This window comes from Augochlora pura, chromosome 10 (assembly GCF_028453695.1).
Source record: "Augochlora pura isolate Apur16 chromosome 10, APUR_v2.2.1, whole genome shotgun sequence".
In the NCBI taxonomy this organism is placed as follows: domain Eukaryota; kingdom Metazoa; phylum Arthropoda; class Insecta; order Hymenoptera; family Halictidae; genus Augochlora; species Augochlora pura.
Window position 1 is genome coordinate 23,488,253 of NC_135781.1, and position 19,895 is coordinate 23,508,147.

At 32.2% G+C, this 19,895-nt stretch overlaps 3 protein-coding genes across 12 annotated transcripts; all 3 read left to right on the forward strand.

Annotated features, from left to right (window-relative positions):
- Nucleotides 1-37: 37 nt before the first annotated feature.
- On the forward strand, nucleotides 38-9,192 carry Mfs9 (major facilitator superfamily transporter 9). Of its 4 annotated transcripts, none has more exons than XM_078192222.1 (10): nucleotides 38-279; nucleotides 3,982-4,043; nucleotides 4,240-4,423; nucleotides 4,946-5,179; nucleotides 6,646-6,951; nucleotides 7,264-7,387; nucleotides 8,008-8,141; nucleotides 8,227-8,369; nucleotides 8,496-8,616; nucleotides 8,791-9,192. In XM_078192222.1, exons 2-10 carry the CDS (start codon nucleotides 3,988-3,990, stop codon nucleotides 8,968-8,970), a joined length of 1,482 nt encoding a protein of 493 aa, XP_078048348.1. In that variant the 5' UTR covers nucleotides 38-279; nucleotides 3,982-3,987; the 3' UTR covers nucleotides 8,971-9,192. The 4 variants fall into 4 exon arrangements, with proteins under 4 accessions (XP_078048348.1, XP_078048350.1, XP_078048349.1 ...); XM_078192224.1 differs by lacking the exon at nucleotides 38-279 and adding an exon at nucleotides 1,543-1,564; XM_078192223.1 differs by lacking the exon at nucleotides 38-279 and adding an exon at nucleotides 1,812-1,935.
- Nucleotides 9,193-9,897: 705 nt separating this feature from the next.
- LOC144475819 (FGFR1 oncogene partner 2 homolog) lies at nucleotides 9,898-11,934 on the forward strand. Of its 7 annotated transcripts, XM_078192116.1 has the most exons (6): nucleotides 9,910-10,278; nucleotides 10,378-10,514; nucleotides 10,579-10,626; nucleotides 10,811-10,945; nucleotides 11,192-11,443; nucleotides 11,527-11,934. In XM_078192116.1, the coding sequence occupies exons 4-6, from the start codon at nucleotides 10,811-10,813 to the stop codon at nucleotides 11,752-11,754; spliced, it is 615 nt and encodes a 204-aa protein (XP_078048242.1). In that variant the 5' UTR covers nucleotides 9,910-10,278; nucleotides 10,378-10,514; nucleotides 10,579-10,626; the 3' UTR covers nucleotides 11,755-11,934. The 7 variants fall into 7 exon arrangements, with proteins under 7 accessions (XP_078048248.1, XP_078048246.1, XP_078048247.1 ...); XM_078192120.1 differs by lacking the exon at nucleotides 10,378-10,514 and having other exon boundaries at nucleotides 9,907-10,191; nucleotides 10,568-10,626; XM_078192121.1 differs by lacking the exon at nucleotides 10,378-10,514 and having other exon boundaries at nucleotides 9,907-10,191.
- A 1,657-nt stretch (nucleotides 11,935-13,591) lies between these two features.
- Nucleotides 13,592-19,665, forward strand: LOC144475877 (uncharacterized). Its single transcript, XM_078192232.1, has 5 exons — nucleotides 13,592-13,740; nucleotides 14,303-14,425; nucleotides 16,313-18,250; nucleotides 18,481-18,646; nucleotides 19,241-19,665. Exons 1-5 carry the CDS (start codon nucleotides 13,675-13,677, stop codon nucleotides 19,450-19,452), a joined length of 2,505 nt encoding a protein of 834 aa, XP_078048358.1. The 5' UTR covers nucleotides 13,592-13,674; the 3' UTR covers nucleotides 19,453-19,665.
- Nucleotides 19,666-19,895: the final 230 nt, after the last annotated feature.

Here is a 19,895-nt window from a genome sequence, read left to right on the forward strand (position 1 = left end):
TGCACAGCCGACTACTTACCCACTTTACGTTTTCCGTTTATTCCGGTCAGTCGCTCCATCCTGTATAGTGTTATGACCATTCTGTGTTTCGGATTTATAGAATTCGTTCTAAGACAATAGAAGAATAGACTTTTTATGTTGCAGTACCACAGATTCTTGATAACTTAATTTATTTATTGTTTTATCTAATGTGAATTTCTGAGTGCTATTATTATCAAGTCAGCGACATTATTGTGTCTATGGATAATAATTAAAGCAATAGAAAGCATTAATCACAAGGTAAGTATTTCTTCAGTTATTTTTATCTTTATTGGATCAGGCTAAGCTTTGACACCATTTGCTAGGAGATTCGTTTTATTATCCGGTTTCATTTCACCAGTATTTTTCCGTTACCTTGTTTAATCCTAAATTGTCTCCTGGTGCAAACAAAGTTTTCCAACTGGGTTAAATTGACTACCAGCGCTTCAGATTCTTTCATTTCATTTTATTTTTTATTTTTACTCGTAATTCATTAGTTTCTGTATTACATTTTTTAGTTTTAAGTGATAAAAATACATTATACTCATTATCAATATCAGCAGATTATAATACTATATTCACAATATATTAAACATACTCGAAGAGTGTTGTTATACATTAGTTTGTTATACATGAAACTTACTTGAAATTATAATATTTTTAATCACTTAAGTTGTAATCAATTGACCATTACTAATTAATAATATGTCATCAATTATTTATTTTATATACATGCAATTGGCGTAATTGTATTGGTGCAACAAGTAACATTTAATTGAAGTAACATTCAGTCGATCATACATGGAATACCTTTGTTCAAATGTCAGCGTCCATTTTTTTTAGGAGCGAAATCTCCCGCAATGCAATCACCTTTCATAAACTAGATTTCCTTGGGACTTTCTACACCTATGTTACTTATGCACTCTTATCTTGGCACGAATCTCATTGAATCATTCAACCAGGAAGCACATGCCACAATTTTCTGAGTATATTTTAAATGATCGATACAGTATTGATTGATTCAAATGATCATTTATTTTTCAATAATTCTAAACCTTTAAGTATAACAGTTCGAATTGAGCATACTCACGAAATGATTCACTGTAATCATAACGCAGCGTCGTCGCACATTTCATATCGCAAAAAATTGTAACAGAACCAATTATGGAACAGCGATAAATTGTATTTATTTTAAAATAAATTTCACTTTTTCTTTGTACTATGCGTGCAACATTGATAATAAATGATTTTTATTAACAGACATAAGGATTAGGACAAAAGCTGATAACATCTCTGCACACAGAAAGCACTTAAGCGCAGAGGCAGTGTCACGCTCTAAGTTTAGTAGTTAAATATGGTACTTTTACAATTTTTCGTAAAAAATCGGTATTGTAATCTTGATTCCAAGAACAAACAGATTTTTATGTAGCGTCGCAATTTCGAAAGCTGAAAATCGGAAGTAGTTGCTACTAAATACACGCAGATAGAAAATATCAAGCACGTACGAAGAAATTCAGACTTAATTTTTACGAACACGACATCAGCTGTAAGAGAAATCATGATCTATAATTCAAGAACACATTTCAAATCGCAGTGATTTTTAAGGTTTCGGAAGTTCGGAAGTTCGGAAGTTTTCGGAGTAAAAGCATGTGCACTGGTTCTCAAAAATTAATAACCAGAATATAAGAGGGAAAAGTAGCATGGTGGTAAAGCGACGATCAATAGTGTCGAAGCGCTCGCGCGAAACCGTGGTCCTATCATTTATATCGTGGCAATCGTTCCGCTGTTGATAGCGAGTGCAGTTCATCAATGCAATCCGGAATGTTTGATCGTCCACCGTGCGAATCGTTTATAGTCGTGGTAAACGCGTCCTAAGCTTCCTCAATGACTTGTGTTTAAATTAGCCAATTGTGCAAGGTCCGTACGAAAGCGCGAAATATTAACAGATTGCGGATTCCTAAGCAAATACAAATTTTCGAGAGTGAATTCTGAAAAAATTAAACAGCTCGATATTCTTTATTCAAGTTAACCAAGACAGAATGGATCTTTTTAAACATTTTTCTGTGCCGAGCTTAGAAACGATCAAAAATTCTGCGAACGCATAAAATCGACAATCTGCTTATCATGTAATTAAATCATGCTTTATCAACAACGGGGACGTGAAACCGGTGAATTATAGTTCGTAAAATCGATAGAAAATGAGAATGGTTACATCAGTGTTCTGTTATAAATATTCCAGATCTATCTAGTGGTGACCGAAATTAAGCAATCATCCATTATCCTCGCTGTTAACCTTTTTTGGACACTATCAAATTAGAAAGTCGCGAGGCATTGTAACGCTGTCCCCGCGAAATCACGGTTCATTGTAACGTGCGATCAAATTGTTTTGCCTTGAAACGGAAAGGAAGTTTGAAAGTGATCTGGACCAGTGCTTGTCTGACGAAAAGATTATCAACGAAGGAAATGCATTTCAGAAAAAGTTATTATTTCTGCTCGTCACTAATGCGGAATTTACGGCAATTTTGCGGCAGGAAATGGTACAATTATACTATGTGTTGTCGCATTTTTATCGCCTTTATGGGCGCATATAAATACCGTGGCACGAACTGGCAAGTCGCATGCAGGCACCACGTGTATACACAACTGTTGCTTTGCGTAACAGGTTGCCGTGGTACCTGAGCGAAGAATGTCACGCCAGTACGTCGATAATCTAGCCATGGATGCGAGCGTACTCGAAAAACTGATAGTGCATTCAGACGAGGTACTGGACACATTGAAAAACTACCAAATTTCGATAATACACCGACTTCTCGGAGGACCACAGTGCTCAAAAATCAGCAACTGCGATACACAGCTGGCTGCGAGCGCTGAGACTCCGCATTGCGATGTCCTGAAGAAAACCGCTAGTTTATAGGCCAAAACTGAAAGTGTGATGCTTTCAACGAGTTACATGGCAAAATGATTTTATCGTACAGCGTATTGACAGTGCGGTTAGAAAAACGTACAAGTAGAATAGGTGAAAATTGGGAATTCGTTGATTTGTTTATGTGATAATCTAGTGGGTGAATATCAGAGAATTTAAAAGAAACCGTTTGATTTTATTCTTGCATTTGATGCAGGAAACTTTTACTTTCGATGAACATCCAATATGTTTGGACGCATGCGTCAATGAATCGGTGTCAACGATCCACTCAAAAGATGTGTAAACGTCGGAGAATTAACAGGAACATTTTTCAAAAATTGGATTAAAATTAATACCTTTACAATTGAAAAATTATCTTAACAAGATCGATATATACTCAGATTATAGATAAAGTTACGGAAGACAGATGATGTGATAAATAATATAGCCTTATCTAGAAAACAGATGTTTCATCGTATCTCCAAATTATACGATATGTATCGTTTACAAATTTTTCCTTGTAGCTTTTCTGTTACAATATTATCATTGTTATGAATATTTGATTCTCACTGGACATCTCGAGCTCCTTGGTTTCATTTTTAAGATAACAATATTCCCGTTATTCCACACAGCGTCTTCGTCTCTTCAAAGTACGGCACTTTCTACTTTCGTGATTTTATTAGGTCATTGTGGCTACTTGTGAGTACAATAATCCTTTCTCTGATATCGATACTTTCTTGTATGGTTTCGACGGTTACAATAAGTGACAGAACGGCTAGTCCTCCTGTTAATGATAAATCAACGAAGTCTCCGATTCCAGTTCGAAGTCGGCCTGTTCCATTGTGATTATAACGGCAGTTCTGATGAAATTGACACGTTCTATAAATACATAAATATCCGCACTTTAACAACAACGTATATTGATCGCTATAAATTATAAGGAAAGTTCAGGCAAGAGTTAGGCGTGCATAAACAAAGGCGTATATCCTCCGACTGGTTTTTCTATATCGCGAAGTATAATAGAGTTCACTGAGCTGCATTTGAAACCAGTCACCTTTCAGGACACAATGGAGAGAAAGAAGTCGAACTCCGTTGATACTGCCAAGGATACAGAGTATGGCACGTGAGTTTTACACAATTGCAATATTATTTCACAGTAATTTCGATCCTTTATTTAAATCAAAGTAGGAATCTCCATTAGCATGGAATTTATTGCGTCGATAGAGTCATTAGCGTAGCACGATTAATTGATATTTAAGCTTCGCCGATGCGGTGCTAATAAATGTTTATTTCGATTTTTGTGAACCTGTCGATAATAGTGTAAAATACGAAGATGAGATCGTATCATCGTGGAAATTTTGGAAAAAAAGAAGATACGTGGTGGGAATAATGGCGTTCCTAGGATTCTTCACCTCATACATCCTTCGCGTCAATTTGAGCGTGGCTATTGTCGCAATGACTGGAAACGTAAAGAAAGTTGATGCTGACGGAAATGTTTATATTGTGAGTAATTGATTTTTTGGTCACCTCTGACAGAAAATTTGTATTCTGCATAAAGATCCGTAATCTAATAATTATTAAGCATCCTAGAGGACACAGGATATCTTTCAAATTTTCCGTACATTCGTGTGCAGAAGTACAAACACAGGCATACAATTTTCAGAATTTGTCAATTAACTAGTATCAGTGATTAGTGGCGTGAATGGATTAAGGAAGAGATCTTATCAGAAACAATGCATTACTTTACCGATTAACTTGTCTTTGCTGATAAACAGTTATCTGAAGCGCTCATCGTTGTTCTTTGAACCTGAAGCGATCAAATGTAAACACACAAATGAAAAAATCTTGCATGGATATTAGTGTATCTTCTCGCACGCTTCGCATATTTTATTGTTTACTTTTTATCGGTGAATGATAGAACACGTAAGGAATAAGAAAACGAGAAACAGTTTTTTTAGAATATGCAAGAATTACTTCTATTTTACCCAATTTTATTTGTATACAGATTTAGGGTGTTCTTTGCAGGAGAAAGAGTTTGACTGGGACTCGAAAACGCAAGGGTTGGTTCTGAGCTCGTTCTTTTATGGATATTTAAGTACCCAATTACTTGGAGGATGGCTCGGCGCTCGTATAGGTGGGAAAAGGGTTTTTGGTCTCGGAATCGCAGCCACAGCCTTTTTCACCATTATCACGCCGCCATTGACAAGAATAAGTGTTTACATCCTAATTACTCTAAGGATAATTGAAGGAATCTGCGAGGTACTAAAATTACTAAAATTAATTGTTTACTTAACCCCTTGACGTACCATTTTCTTTAAAATTATTACGATTAGAATATTTACGATCGCACTAATTTCTTCGAAGAAAAAGGAATTTTATAATCATTGCGTACTTACGTCTAGTCCAACGTTCAAATGTTAGTAACAAGAGAATAAAGGTTGATTACTTTGTAACGGAACGGATTAATCTAACAGCTTATTGCTATAAATCTCCATCACGAGTCTAACTCGTTAAAGTACGGCAAGGGATTAAGGAGCAACATTTATGCCTCGATTTCTAATCACCTCAGACAGATACATACTGTAATAAAATTAATCTTCATATATCAGATTTATATCTAACATTTAATTGTATAAATATACAATATTTTATCGCGCTGTTCTATACAGTTGAATCTTGATATTTTATTTCTTGAAAAAAAAATATAAAATTAAAAAACTATCAATCATTTATATTTTCTGTACATTTTTTATATTTTAGCTTTCTTTTATTTCTTTGGATTGTTTTACTTTATTTTATATCGAGCATAGTTTATTTTGTTGTATTTTCTTTTAAAATAAGTATAGTTATTTATCAAAATCCTTGAACCCGACTGGAGATAGAACTGTCTGAGTGTCTTTTTGTAAAAAGTAACAAACGAGGAGATTCCCAGAGAAATCTCAGAAACACCTCAACACTGAAAAATGCTGTTCATCCCGTTTGGCAGTTCTTTTGATCTTGTACTTTCTTTGCGAGTCTCCCCATTTTTATGTAAATTTAGATTCCACCGTAACAAATATAAGCAAATAATATATACTGTACGGGGCTGCACGAGGAAAATGTTTCAAAGGATTACAATGTGTATGTTTAATAATTCGTTTACGACAATACAATTTTCACGAATACGCTAAATTAACAAAGAATAGTTTTAAACAGTATAAATCTGATTGAATTCGAAACTATCTCAGACGACAAAAAAGTTTCTGTTCTTACAAAATATTTTTCAAATAAAAGTTAATCATTCGTCATGCAGCCTGAAATTCTTCAAATTTCAATATAAATCATTTTTTTCATTGTACACATATGTATATTATATATTTTTGACTTCGTAATGTTACACTTGCTATCAAAATCAATTCAACGACCTCCTGTGCTGTGGTTATGAAGTCGTTTCCTGTTGGATTGGTCGTCAGATTATGAGCTATTTTTAAATTGAGATGTGAACATAGTTCTATTAATAGTTGCGTGAAAAATATGATTTTGTAATGATGAATGCGGTGAATATAGAAATAACGTACATAATATTAACATAGTATTAACACTAAGAATTATGCAAAATGATAACGCCGATGTGATAATAATAGTCATGACGATGATAATAGTAATAAATCTAATTATAAAATGTAAAATGCGAAGAGAGAGAATTAGTAGGATATAACTGATGGTAAATGGTGAATTATTTGCAGGGCGTCACTTATCCTTGTATACACGCGATATGGGCACAATGGGCGCCTCCCTTGGAAAGATCGAAATTAGCAACCCTCGCATTTTCCGGCAGTTTCCTCGGTACGGTGTTCGCAATGCCTGTCGCCGGTTTAATGGCGGAAAACCTTGGATGGGAGTCCATTTTCTACGTTTTCGGAGGCGCGGGCCTCGTGTGGTTTGTTCTTTGGTGGATAATCGTGAAGGATAGACCGGAAGACGATCCGTACATTTCTGAAGCAGAATTAGAATACATCAAAAGCACCCTCGGGAATAGCAACAAGGAAGAGGTAAGTATGCAACGGAATTAAAAAAATATATATTAACTGTTTCTTACTACAATGGAAGCTTGATTATGCAAGTTAAGCAGAGTATCGTGAATGTTCAGTTAATAGACAGTTACAGTACTATATTTCATCATTATTAATTTGTATAGGAAATCGTTTTACATAGAAATGCCATAGATTGAACTAATTCTATTTGAAACTTATTTCAACATTAGATAATTCTGACGTTGGAGGACCGAATAATCGAGTATCTACCGCACTTGAACAATATAAACGTTCGGATATTTATACAAAGGCTATTTTTTAATCTTACAGAAAATTACTCATCCGTGGAAGAAAATGCTTACTTCTCCGCCAGTGTGGGCTATCATTGCGGCACATTTTAGCGAAAATTGGGGTTTCTATACTATGCTCACCCAACTACCGACATTCATGAGCGGTTGGTCTAACATATATTACTTTCTTATTTTCAATCTACCTTTTTTTTTTAGAAAGGATTAATTAACCAAAATACGCTGGTGAAATAATATTATATCATACGTATAACGAATAAGGATAATATACAGTTAACGATTAAAACGCTTTTAAAATTAAGCCAAATGATTTGAATTTTTTAACTAATTTACTAGAAAATGGGTAAAGACATTTTTCCAAAAGTTGTAATAGATTGAAATAACAAAAATAATTTTTAAAAATTCCATTCTTTACTTTCATATCTGAACTGTTCTGTAAATTTCGATAATTTATATGCATGCTGAAAATTTAATCCAATCGGTTGACTGAGAGTCAAAATACAGGCATTGAAAGATGTAAAAAGATCAAGATTTTGTACAATTATTGAATGAAATTCGTGGGAAGCTACAATTTTAGCTATTTTTAATGTTAACCATTAAGTTACCGAGATCTACAATTCGTTATGCATTATCATCTCAATAAAATTCATGTGATTTGGCAGAAGTTTAAAAAATTATGCGTTCTAAAATAATATGCGGACATTATCGTTAGACACTATATGTGACATTATCTTTAACGACTGAATGTTATTAACTTATTTCTCAGATATTCTTGACTTCAAGTTGGATAAGACTGGATACTTATCCGCTCTACCGTATTTAGTCATGACTTTGATCGTTCAAATTTCTGGACACTTAGCAGATTATTTAAGAGCGAGAAAAATGTTGACAACTACGCAGGTTGGTTAAATATTTATTCACGCATCTGTCGATGTGTTTGATATGTTTTTAACAGAAACTTATCGTAATAAATTCCCTGTCGTAGGTTCGTAAATTATTCAATTGCGGAGCTTTCATATTCCAAACGATATTTATGACGGCTACAGGTTTCATCTTCACACCTGCTGGAGTAGTTATTTGTATCACTATAGCTGTTGGCCTTGGTGGTTTTGCGTGGTCCGGTTTCGGGTAATTTATATTTTAAAAAATATTAAAATAAATAAGAAGCATTAAAATATTAAACACGCTAGTAAAACTATTACAGAAATCTAAAATTTAAAATATATATTAATCTGCATTTTGTTTTCCTCTTAGGGTAAATCATCTAGACATAGCTCCAAGGCATGCAAGTGTACTCATGGGAATAGGGAACACTATTGCAACATTACCAGGTGTTATTAGCCCTATCATTACTGGTTACATTGTTCAAAATAAAGTAAGTTGACCTGCTACAATGCATTTATTTTTATCTGAATTTTTGCCTGAGTTATTGCTGTGAAAAATCGCTATTTAATTTTTACTTTAATATCATATAGTTAATAGATTAATTGTGTATAATTAATCAATTTTATTCTTATGTATGTATATACAAAAATAATATATTCTATAGAGTCCCGAAGAGTGGCGCACTGTGTTCATAATTGCTGGTGCAGTTTATTTACTGGGTGCAGTCATCTATGGTTTATATGCATCTGGTGAGAAACAAAGTTGGGCGAACGATCAATGGAAGACAGAGATGGAACCAAAACGATCATATGAAAATCCTGCCATGGAAGTAGACAATTTATAATATAGAAAAAATAAATCGATCACATCAAACAAGCATTATCGTGAATATATATATATTTATTCATCAATTATGTATATAAAATATGTGTTCATAAACAGTTAGATCGCCACGTTATCAACATTTTCATAGTATCAGAAAAAATATTTTTATCAATGACATAAATTATTTTATAATAAAATCATCTATGAAAATAAGAATTTCTATACAAATTTGTAGCCTATTTACAACTATAGAAGTTAAATAATTTTATACTATTATATTTATAGAATATTTAAACAATAATGTTTATGATACTATAGAAGTATAAGTATAATAATAAAAAATTATAAAAAATTAATATTTAAATTGAAAGAAATACTATTGTTTTGTTTTCTATTTGGGTTGATAATAATCTCCATATATAAGCTATGACTTCTAAATACATACACATTTATGTATGTAAAATGTATATACAATTAACGTATATAACGTACCTCAACATTTTATTATTTAAGTACTTTATAGTAGAAATATATTGTTCATAAACACATAGGCTAGAAAATAAACAGCTACATACAAAGTCATATTTAAATACATACTTAGACTATTAAAACAACCAGCTTAATGAAGTAAATATTTGTTATAATACGAATTTGAATGTATTTCAGTAGAAACAATAAATCTCTACAGATATTAATTATAGATGGCAGAAATTTGATTAATACTGATTAATAAATTAGGATCATTTTTATTATGTATGAACGTACATTTTTGGACCTTCTATTCACGTTTAGTTAGTTATTTACTTATTTCTTTTTAACTATTTAAATTACTGTTGTTTTATTAGTAATTTAAAATTTCAATTCAGTCTCGATTAAAATAAAAATTGGTGAAATGTTTTTCATTAGTGATCGATGACAAATGATTGTTATTTATAATCTGTGACTAATTCTATCAAGCAATAATTAATTCGTTTTAATTGTAATCATTAATTATCAATCGAGTGAAAATTATTAATCGATTAATGTTCAACCCTGACGTATGCATAAGTATGACGTAAGAATTTAGTCGCCCTCTAATTGGTAAATGAATGATCTTATGGAAGCATTTCAAAATGAACGATCATATTTATACAGCTACAGTAACGTTGACCACAATAATTCCGCACACATTTCAAGCTAGATGAATTAACGATTAAAATTGTGCCAATATTGTTAATGTAAAATTTTACATCTATAAGAGGTAAGCGCTCTGTTAACGTTGTGCATACATATATGTACATATGTACATACATTGAAAACGCTTCGAGAAACATTTGACAGTTTCAGTGTGAGTATAACCTATTTTACATTCGTCAACTTCGAACCGTTTATAGATGTATTATACTATAGACTTCTTATGACGAAGATTTCTATTTTATATCTGTAGGAAAGATAAAATATTATACGTTTAGTTTAGTCCAATATTACAATGATTCGCGTCAAACAAGTGAAATATTCTTACGCACATATCAATACGACACATATGTACATCTAGTTGTTTGTAAAATTGCCAATTCCTTTATCGTAAGTTAAATATGTCTACTTGTTCTCTCTATTTACGTAATTGAAATAATTAGACTCTTTGCAGAAGGATCGGATCTATTAATCAACAATAATCTACAACTTTCTGATAAAGGTGGTAACCTTATTTATGTCAAATGTTTCTAATACAAAAGTAAAATGAATACAATCATAGATTAAGATCTTTAAATTAGTGCATTAAAATTAATACACACATATATATGTATGCTTCATTTAATGAATATATTCTTTATAAGTATGTATTTTTATATGCTAATGACATTTAAATATTTTTACAGATGTCACTAACCTTTCAACAAATTATATTGGATGCTAAGAAATTAGTAATTAAAATATCAGATCATGAAAATGTTGCCGATAATTTGATAAGCGAAATAGAATCAGTTTTTAGTCAAATCGTTAATATGAAGCAGGTAAAAAAATTGTATACCTACATTAACTTACACTAAACTATAATTTATGATAAATAATTGATAAATTATAGAAAATAATAATTTATACCCAATAATAAATGACATCAAAATTTGATAAATAAATTCCTTAATATTATGTTGTTAACAAATTTAGTTAATATGATAAAATTAATTATAGTAATATTTTTATGAAAATAGAAACAAAACTCTCATTTTCATACTTTCTGTTTCCACTATATCATATAGTACCAAGAACGAGTAGAAATATTGAACAAAGAAGCAAAACAAAGACCACACGTACAATTAATTGCAAATATACATAGAGAAAGTAAACATTTTCAAGAAATACAAGCTCAAAATAAGCAATTAAAAAATGCATTAAAAGATCATCAACATGCTCTTGAATTAATAATGTCTAAATACAGGCAACAAACTGCAGCTTTGTTACGGCTGTGTAAAACAGATCTTACGTCATTACATTATACAAAGTACACTAGTGTAAGTATAAGTTTCTTTCAATTACAATTGGTATCACTAGTTTAATGTATTATTACTTTATCTTCATTTTTATAAAATTGTAGATAATTACAAGTCAAGCAGATAAAATTAATGAAATGGCAGCAATTATGAGAACTGCAGCTGCTGTAGACGAAGAAAATGAATTAAAAGAGAAAGAAATGTATCATACTTTGAAGGAGGAAAACGCAACACTGCGAGAATTAGTAGATATTGCTAATAAATATGGTTCTCTCAACAAGGAAAGCGAATTGGAAAATAAAACTGTTCAAACAGAGCCGGACACCTTATAAAAAATTTTGTAATGTATACAATTCTTATATAAAGTTCATATTATTTATTTCATATTTTATAGCATAATTAATGTCAAAAAAAGAAGTGTATTATCTGTATGTAATAAAGTGCACATGCAATATATGATCTGTACACACTAAACATTTTTAATGAATTTTATTAAACGAAAGTATTTCTAATTGTTGTATTTATTTCACGTCACTATTTCGAGTAATAGTTGCTGCCTTGTAGTTTGAATAAACTTTTTTATAAAAAATAAAGGAATATTTTCACTATAAATATTATATATCCACATTAAGAGGGATGTATTTGAATATTCCCGCCTCTTGCATATGGTCCAAACTTCTACTAATAATTGTTCGGTCAACATCATATGGAGAAAACATAAGGCATCATATTTTAAAATAATGTAACACAACAATCGAGGATAGAAATATTAAAAGTTCAGTTCCATTTTCACTATTACCGATTAATATCTATAAATGGCAACTATCATTGTCGAATCAAGGAAATTTTTAATCGTCGTTAACTTGAAAATAAAGCTGAAATATCACTTGTTTTCTTGATTTTTATGTCAGAGTAATAACAAAATTTATGTAATTGTTTATACAATATTAAATAAATTTCGTTTAAACAGTCGAAGAGACTGATTCTCACCTGTGTAATATTATTTGACTATGTACATTACGTATTATTCGAACACACCGATTATTCTTATGAGGGTGAACTTTTCCTGTTTCGAAATTTTGAATTTACGCAAAAGTATTATTGCCGCTTCTGAGAGTTGATATTCCTATTACTCACATCGCTCTTCTGGATGAAAAGGAGCAAACATACAACATATAAGCAATTGAAATCGTCGGAAGCGCGGCTATATTTGAAACATCATGTTACAATTCTCTTTCTCAGAAATCTGTGCAGATCTGGTTGCGCAGTATAATGATGGAGATAAGCGCGAAACTTACAACTTACCGTTTATTGTTAGTGTTGTACCTATAAGTATACGCGTGCCCGAAATAGTAACCTTTCGCACAACAGTTATTCCATTTGATCTATCTAACTCCTTATTAAAGTTTACAGTCAAACGATCGAATAGTTTGTTATTAAGCGACTGTCAAACACCAAGTTAATCGGTCAAATTCAAGGTATGGATCCTCTTACGTTAATAATGTATCCACATTATTTTGATATTTTCTACCAGCATTGTTTTCTTAAGATGCAGCGGGAAAAAATCTCTGCCATAGACATTAAGCCGAGTATTATAAACCATATACATCAATATTCTGACAATGAGATGAAGAAAAAGAATTGCCATTTTTGCGTATTTAAAAGTATGTAACTACTATCTTCTTCGCTGCAGTGCACTATTTCATTAAGACTACTATGTATATATGTCGCAGAAAATGGTATTTACTAAATAATACAATACCATGGCCTAAATAATAATATTCGAAAACTCACTGTTATTATGTTACATTCATAATTAAATGGTTTTTACATTTAACATATATTTATAAGAGGACTAAAACATCGTCAGCGATATTTAAACCAAATGTACACGCATGCGCACTTGAATAATGTTTTGAGGCTACATTCACAAGAGATCCACATACGAGCGCATGCGCATTGGAAATTGATATTCGAAAAACGTTAGAGCTTCTCCTACGTAAGAACATTCTGTGGATCACATACATATATAGTATGTACAATATACATAGTACAATAACCGCAGTTCCATCTACATTCTGCCCTGTCGCCAGATACACTACATACATATGTAGTGAGCTCTGTTTGAAGAAAATGTGTAGGTTGGTGTAGTACTGTAGTTGATTGTAGTTGTGCGCACTGCTGGGAGGATAGACGCACAAGTGAACGGGTGATGGCAAGGAGTAGAGGTGATTTTTAGTGATCTTTAACAAATGGCTCTGTCCGAAGTGCACAATTTAGCTGCAATTATCGGCAACAATGGTTTTGCAGTTAACAAGGTAAGCGACGCAACCATCTTTTCACTAACTCTGACTTCATCACTGAAAAAGTGACGTTCATCTTTCCCTACTGTAAAGTACAACGCGATCATTCCAACATAATGCGTAGGAAAAGATGCGATTGTATTGTTTAACAATTAATATTTTATCGACGAATAAACGAGATACATTGTGTATACTTTATCAATGAGTATATTATTCTAACTGTTTATGTCGATACTATAATTAATGAAAACGATCTCATTTAATTAGTTGTTCACGCACAACGGTATTATACTTAACCATACATGAGATTTACATTGAAAATTGTTCACACCGATATAGGATGGTAATTGACGAAATTGGGTGGATCTGTTCAATTTTGATATTAATCAAACTATAATAATCATTTTACTCCATTATGTGTATAACCACTTAACTTTCCTTTGAATGATACACAATTGTTCCAAAAGAAAAAATACAAAATAGATCCTAATAAAGGAATAAATACTTATCATAAATAACATTTTCATGTTGTTAAAAAATAATGCAGTACCCATTATTTAATATCATGTTTTTGTAGAATAACATGGTTGAACGTAACATCAGCATGTTGGAACCACAAAGCAATTATCCAGCTGATCGTTGTAACGCAGACTATAACTATTGGAATTATGACTTAATGGAGCGTAATGCGCAGAAAAATGTAAGCAATTTATAATTATAAGCTACGCCTTAAATGTGAGGCAGAATAATTTTAGATTTAAAACACTGCCGGTTATATTTTTATAACACTTTATAAGTTGTTTGTTGAAAGATTATTATATATAATACCTATACATTACATGTAGCACAAATATTAATGAATAATTACTCATTTTTTTCTGACATATTCATAACCATCCTTACCAGGAATGATTCTTCCAAACATATCAAAATAAAATGGATATCAAGGGAGATGTAATTATGATGAGGGCTCCTTTTTTAAATAATTAACATAAAAAATTCCGCCAATAGCAGCACTTAATTAGTAGGTTCGCGAATAGTGGAGTACCGCGTGAGAAACAGATACATATTCGAACTTATGATCCAAGGTCGAATATGTTCATGACACACTGCAATTGTTGCGATTGAGCTATCAAAAGCAAGACTACAAATCAAATTATAATTACGATCGATTTAACCTGTTAACCGGAGAGCTCATTTTCGAAAAGCGCACTCTGTGCGTATTACGATGAACTTGCAAAAAGCAGTTAATTCGTCAAAAAGCGTAAAAATAAATTACAGACACAAATTTTATTTTATTATTGGATATAGAAAATCCATATTTTATTCGACATATATCTTATTCTACTTATTGTTCAATAAGATACAATTTATAATGCAATTTTATAATCAGAACTCCAATTTTACGAAAAATTTAGATCAGTGTAGTTTTTTTTTAATTGTTTAACAAATTAATAAATCTTTTGAGTAACTATGTATTCCTATCAAAAAATTTAACTCAACGAACTAACTTTTAGAAATTATGAAATAAAATCGATAAAACCGATTGAAAATTGTTTAGGATTGCAACCTTTTAGAATAAAGATAAACTGTAAAACAAAATTGTGTAACACAAAGTTTCTTAACTTCTACAATTTCTGAATCAAAGATTTTCCTTTGTAAGAAAATGTAGATCAAATATCGCGCGAATAATGGAGAACTGTTATAAATGAAATCAATAGCACAACTATATTTATGTTATTATAACAACCAACACGATTTAAAAATACTATCTTTAAAAAGACGATCAATTGGTCAAATTTTATTTTATTATTTGACCCACATTCGAGGACAGAAATTTACCCAAGGTTTTCTGTTCTATGTAATTTCCCTAATTATACATTTCGGATACATTCAGCTTAAAAAAAGACAAGATCATGATCGACGTTTGTTTTTTCGATCGCAGAGTTGACTTCTACTCTCGCGTTATTGTTTAGCATGATTCGTTTGCAAACTCTGATATTCACGTTTTAATTCAAGTATGTTCGAAAATTTTATAATGACTCGGTTTGTGTTTGACTCGGAAAATTTAAGATTTATATTTGCAAACGAGATAACGCACACCGGCGAAATACAGAATTACAATGTTTGTGTATAAGATATTGTAGACACTTGTAAACCACATAATTACAAGAATTAATGGTTAATACATATTGACGATTGACAAGCGATTATTGAAGACAAAGTGTTTCATTGTAAGGCGTTTTAACAGTGTTTACTCAAAATGTTGTATGGGCTTCCGCGTTACAACTCGAATGTAAGTGACCGCCATTAACAAAATCACAGTTTAGGAATGTTTTTAATTGCTAATATTTTAAAAATGAAGACCCGTGTGCAATTTCGTCATTCTTAATTTTCGTATTATTTTTACGTATAGAATTATTTTTGTATACATGATATTTCTATTAAGCAAGTTGCTCACGTTTTCAGAATTGATTGAAATATATTTATATTCACATTATCAGTAAGAATCTATTTATTTTACGCAAAAAGTATGATTTTATGTAACCTGTAGTAATACTACTTTTGTATTATTTTATTTGTTTAGATTAATATGGAGGATGAAGATGGCCAGGATTTAAATAATCCTATGGTAAATGATTTGGTCTCAAAAATCCTTGATGATGATTCGATTGTCAATGACAATGTCCAGAGTAATAGTTATAATGGCAATATTAAATATCGTTCAGAGACACAATCTTCTATCATGGATGGAAAAATAGAAAGTAGCATGGACTTAAATCTGGCTGCTTTAGATCATTTTAATATGCATTCTACATTCAGCAAATTACAGAATAGTGTTTTCAACAGTGCTAAACCTGAATGTAATTATAATAACATTTGTGGAGAACTGAAAACATTGAATCTCAATACATGTGCGGTACAATTACCAGATCAAAAGAATTTTTCCAGTAACAGAGTTAATGCATATCCGAGTATATATCCATCTGACTCACAGTCGTACACATTACGTCCAAATGATGAGAATTCATGTATCAGCGGAAGTACCATGCCCCTATGTAACGATTTGTTAACAACAACGAATGAGACAAATTCAAGCAAACAATGTAATTGGTCAGAGAATTTGTCCTCTGTGGGATGTACCACGGATTTATTTGGAAATTATCAACGAATGCAAAATTGCACAAATCCAGACCTAAACATTAATATGGCTTTAACATTGGCATTAGATTCTCCTGATCCAATTACCCTCAATGAGCTGGAATATCATAATAACATTGGACAAAATGGCACCGCCAGTACTTATAACAATCCATCAGCTGCTATGCATGATTTGTACAGCATGACTGCCAGTAATCAAAGTTATAGACCAAGTTCGGCAATGACTGATTTGAGCATTGATTCTGGTTTTCTCTCGAATTCTCCATTGCAACATTTTTCTCCGGCTGATACGAATTTGCACAATTGTTTTGGGAATAATATACAACGTGGTAGTACCAGCGAATACAAGGATTTACAAGACTCGGGTAGATTAAGCATGGCGAATGTCTCTATACCAAACGAACAATTTCAATTTTTGCAACAAGCTCGTACTTACAAATTGGATCAAGCTGTGGACCAAGAATACAAACAACTGATCGATTATTATCCAGGTGTAAATGACATCACATCAATCAATAGCTTAGATACGAATGATAACTGTCTTTCGGGTAACGATTACAGAATCGACAACAATTTGTTGAAAATTATCAGTCCGAAATCTAAGACTATCGAGACCAAGACATGCTTACCGATCGGATTTCCAAATAATTTAAGCTCACAACATGCGCATCAGTCAATTTCAAAATACGGATACCATAATTATCAACCTTACACTGCCAACAACGGCGAGACTTTAAAAATGCTACCACAGAGCTCTACATCGTATCATGACTTGAAACAGCCTAACTGTGCGTACAAAATGGAAGGAATAGATCTCACCAAGAAAATAGCTTTTCCTTCCGTAAGCCATTTGACCAATCAAATCGCAGGGTCCTCAATGAACAAGGATACTTTTAATTATATTGTAAAGCAACGACATCACATACCAAGAATACAGAATGCTCCTGGCGTCTCTTCTGGAAATGTCCTGTTCAATTCAGGAATAGTACCAAATCCGAGCACAGTCAGATCTGGAGTGTTTCCATCAGTAATGCCAGTTCCTGTACAACTTCCAGCTCCACGCTTGTTTTCTGTGTTCTATGGTGGAAGCTTGAGTCTTCGAAACGGAAGTTATATAGCTAGACGTACAGCTCCTTCGAGTATACTTCATTTCAGGTTGGAACAAACTTACAAGCAGTTCAAGCAATTAGAGAAGGAGCGAAAAAAATGCGAGGCTGGGTTAGCTGCTCATTTCCCTGGCAAAAGAGTTACAAGTGCAAACAATATACCCGTTCCTCGCCTTCAAGGAAACCCGTCACGTGTAGATCGTTTAATTATTGACTATTCAAAAGAACACGCCCGTGTTATTACATTGATTGCAAAAGTAAGCCATTCAATATTTTTATTTCCCTCTTGCTTGCAACTAGATTACAAAGCCTTATGTATTCATAGCGTTTACCGTTCATAGAATATAGAAAACCCTACTCATATTTTATTAAACAAAGGAACATCACAATAAAATAAATTTTATATTTTAACCACAACGAACTTTTAAATTGGAGTTTATCAAAGTATAAATAAACATTTTTTTTATATAATTGTTTTTTAAAATAGATGGAACGACTGCGAGGGACCACAATGAATCAACGCGTGCACAAAAGTATGGAGAACTGGTTGGAAGCAATAAAATTCGTCCAAGAATGCCGTAAACGAGAAATCGCCAACGCAACAAAATGTCAGAAAGAGAATCCAACGTGTATTCCTGTATATAATGACAATGGCAAGTTCTTACATTTATTTACCAGTAAGATTAATTACCAAATTTATTTAAATAGATCAATTTATATTAAAAAACTTTTTCATTTTACAAAAGAATATATGAGTAGGCATTCAATATGATCTTTATATTTGAGAAATATCATATATTCGTATCTTTTGGAGTAGTAAACTTTAATTCAAAAACAGTTATTCAGATACCTTTTTACTTGTACTATAATGATGAGGCAACCTCATAATAAAAATTTCATACATAATCTACTAAATAATGAATATTAAAAACAAAAAATGAATATTATCCATTTTTTCTGAATTAAAATAAAATTTAATTTTTCAGTTATCAAAATTAGAAATAAGAATAGTAGTAGGCAAGTTATTAAAAGACGGGGAAGTGCTAATCCATGTAGCTCTGAAAGAAGTTGTAATGCAAGGGGTTAAATAGATTTTTGGTAAAAGTAAAGAGTTATATATGGATTAATTTGAAATAAAATACTACTGATTTCCATTTGATATTTTGATAGGCAAAAATAAAAGATCTACAGATATTCTAATGAACTGATAACTTAGATGCTAGCTGATTGATCGTTTATGTTTCTAGATATACTAAATCTGTCTGCCAGCGTTTATGAATTGACAAAGGCAACTCGGTACGCGCGAACCGGTATGTATAATGCGCTGCAGGCAACTCTGCTATTCGACTTGGACATCGAGAGAAAGGTCGTCGAGTCCTCGAAGGATCCGGTCCTTGTGATAAAACGCAATGAAAGTCAGGTAGGAACTGAAATCGGCGAGTACTCCAACTGTACCTAGCAAAATTTCGAGAGACGGTTCGCTGATTTGCGAACAAAACAAAAACCGTGTGTCCAGCAGCTTTTTACCTACGTATATCCGTGTTACGTTACCGAGAAAGCTTCAGCTGGCGTTTTATCATAATTTTATCGCTGGAATAACGGAAACAAAGAAAATGCCGCCCACTAATCGCAGAAACTAAAAGAGAAACCTTCAGAGCATCATTACGGAAATAGTACGCGTACTTACGCAAAAAAAAAACAATAGAAGGGATGGGGTTGGGAATGGGGCTGGGAGGGGGACAAAAGAACGGTAGGCGTGTCTACTTTTTACAAGTTAATAGCGACTCCATAGTTTTCTACTGTACATATTTTTATCCCTACTATAGTACAGTCCTCGGGAGTGTCAGCTCTGGTATATAATACTTGTGATCCAATCATCTATATCGTATGTCGCACTTTCAA

Bases quoted from the DNA above. Each gene is read 5' to 3' on its own strand.
- LOC144475819 (XM_078192122.1), top strand. From the start codon at position 10,811: ATGTCACTAACCTTTCAACAAATTATATTGGATGCTAAGAAATTAGTA. The intron at 10,946-11,191 runs GTAAAAAAATTG...TATATCATATAG, and splicing joins AAATCGTTAATATGAAGCAG to TACCAAGAACGAGTAGAAAT. The intron at 11,444-11,526 runs GTAAGTATAAGT...ATAAAATTGTAG, and splicing joins ATTATACAAAGTACACTAGT to ATAATTACAAGTCAAGCAGA.
- LOC144475877 (XM_078192232.1), top strand. From the start codon at position 13,675: ATGGCTCTGTCCGAAGTGCACAATTTAGCTGCAATTATCGGCAACAAT. The intron at 13,741-14,302 runs GTAAGCGACGCA...ATGTTTTTGTAG, and splicing joins ATGGTTTTGCAGTTAACAAG to AATAACATGGTTGAACGTAA. The intron at 14,426-16,312 runs GTAAGCAATTTA...TTATTTGTTTAG, and splicing joins AGCGTAATGCGCAGAAAAAT to ATTAATATGGAGGATGAAGA.
- Mfs9 (XM_078192225.1), top strand. From the start codon at position 2,705: ATGTCACGCCAGTACGTCGATAATCTAGCCATGGATGCGAGCGTACTC. The intron at 2,780-3,981 runs GTACTGGACACA...GTCACCTTTCAG, and splicing joins TGATAGTGCATTCAGACGAG to GACACAATGGAGAGAAAGAA. The intron at 8,617-8,790 runs GTAAGTTGACCT...TATATTCTATAG, and splicing joins GTTACATTGTTCAAAATAAA to AGTCCCGAAGAGTGGCGCAC.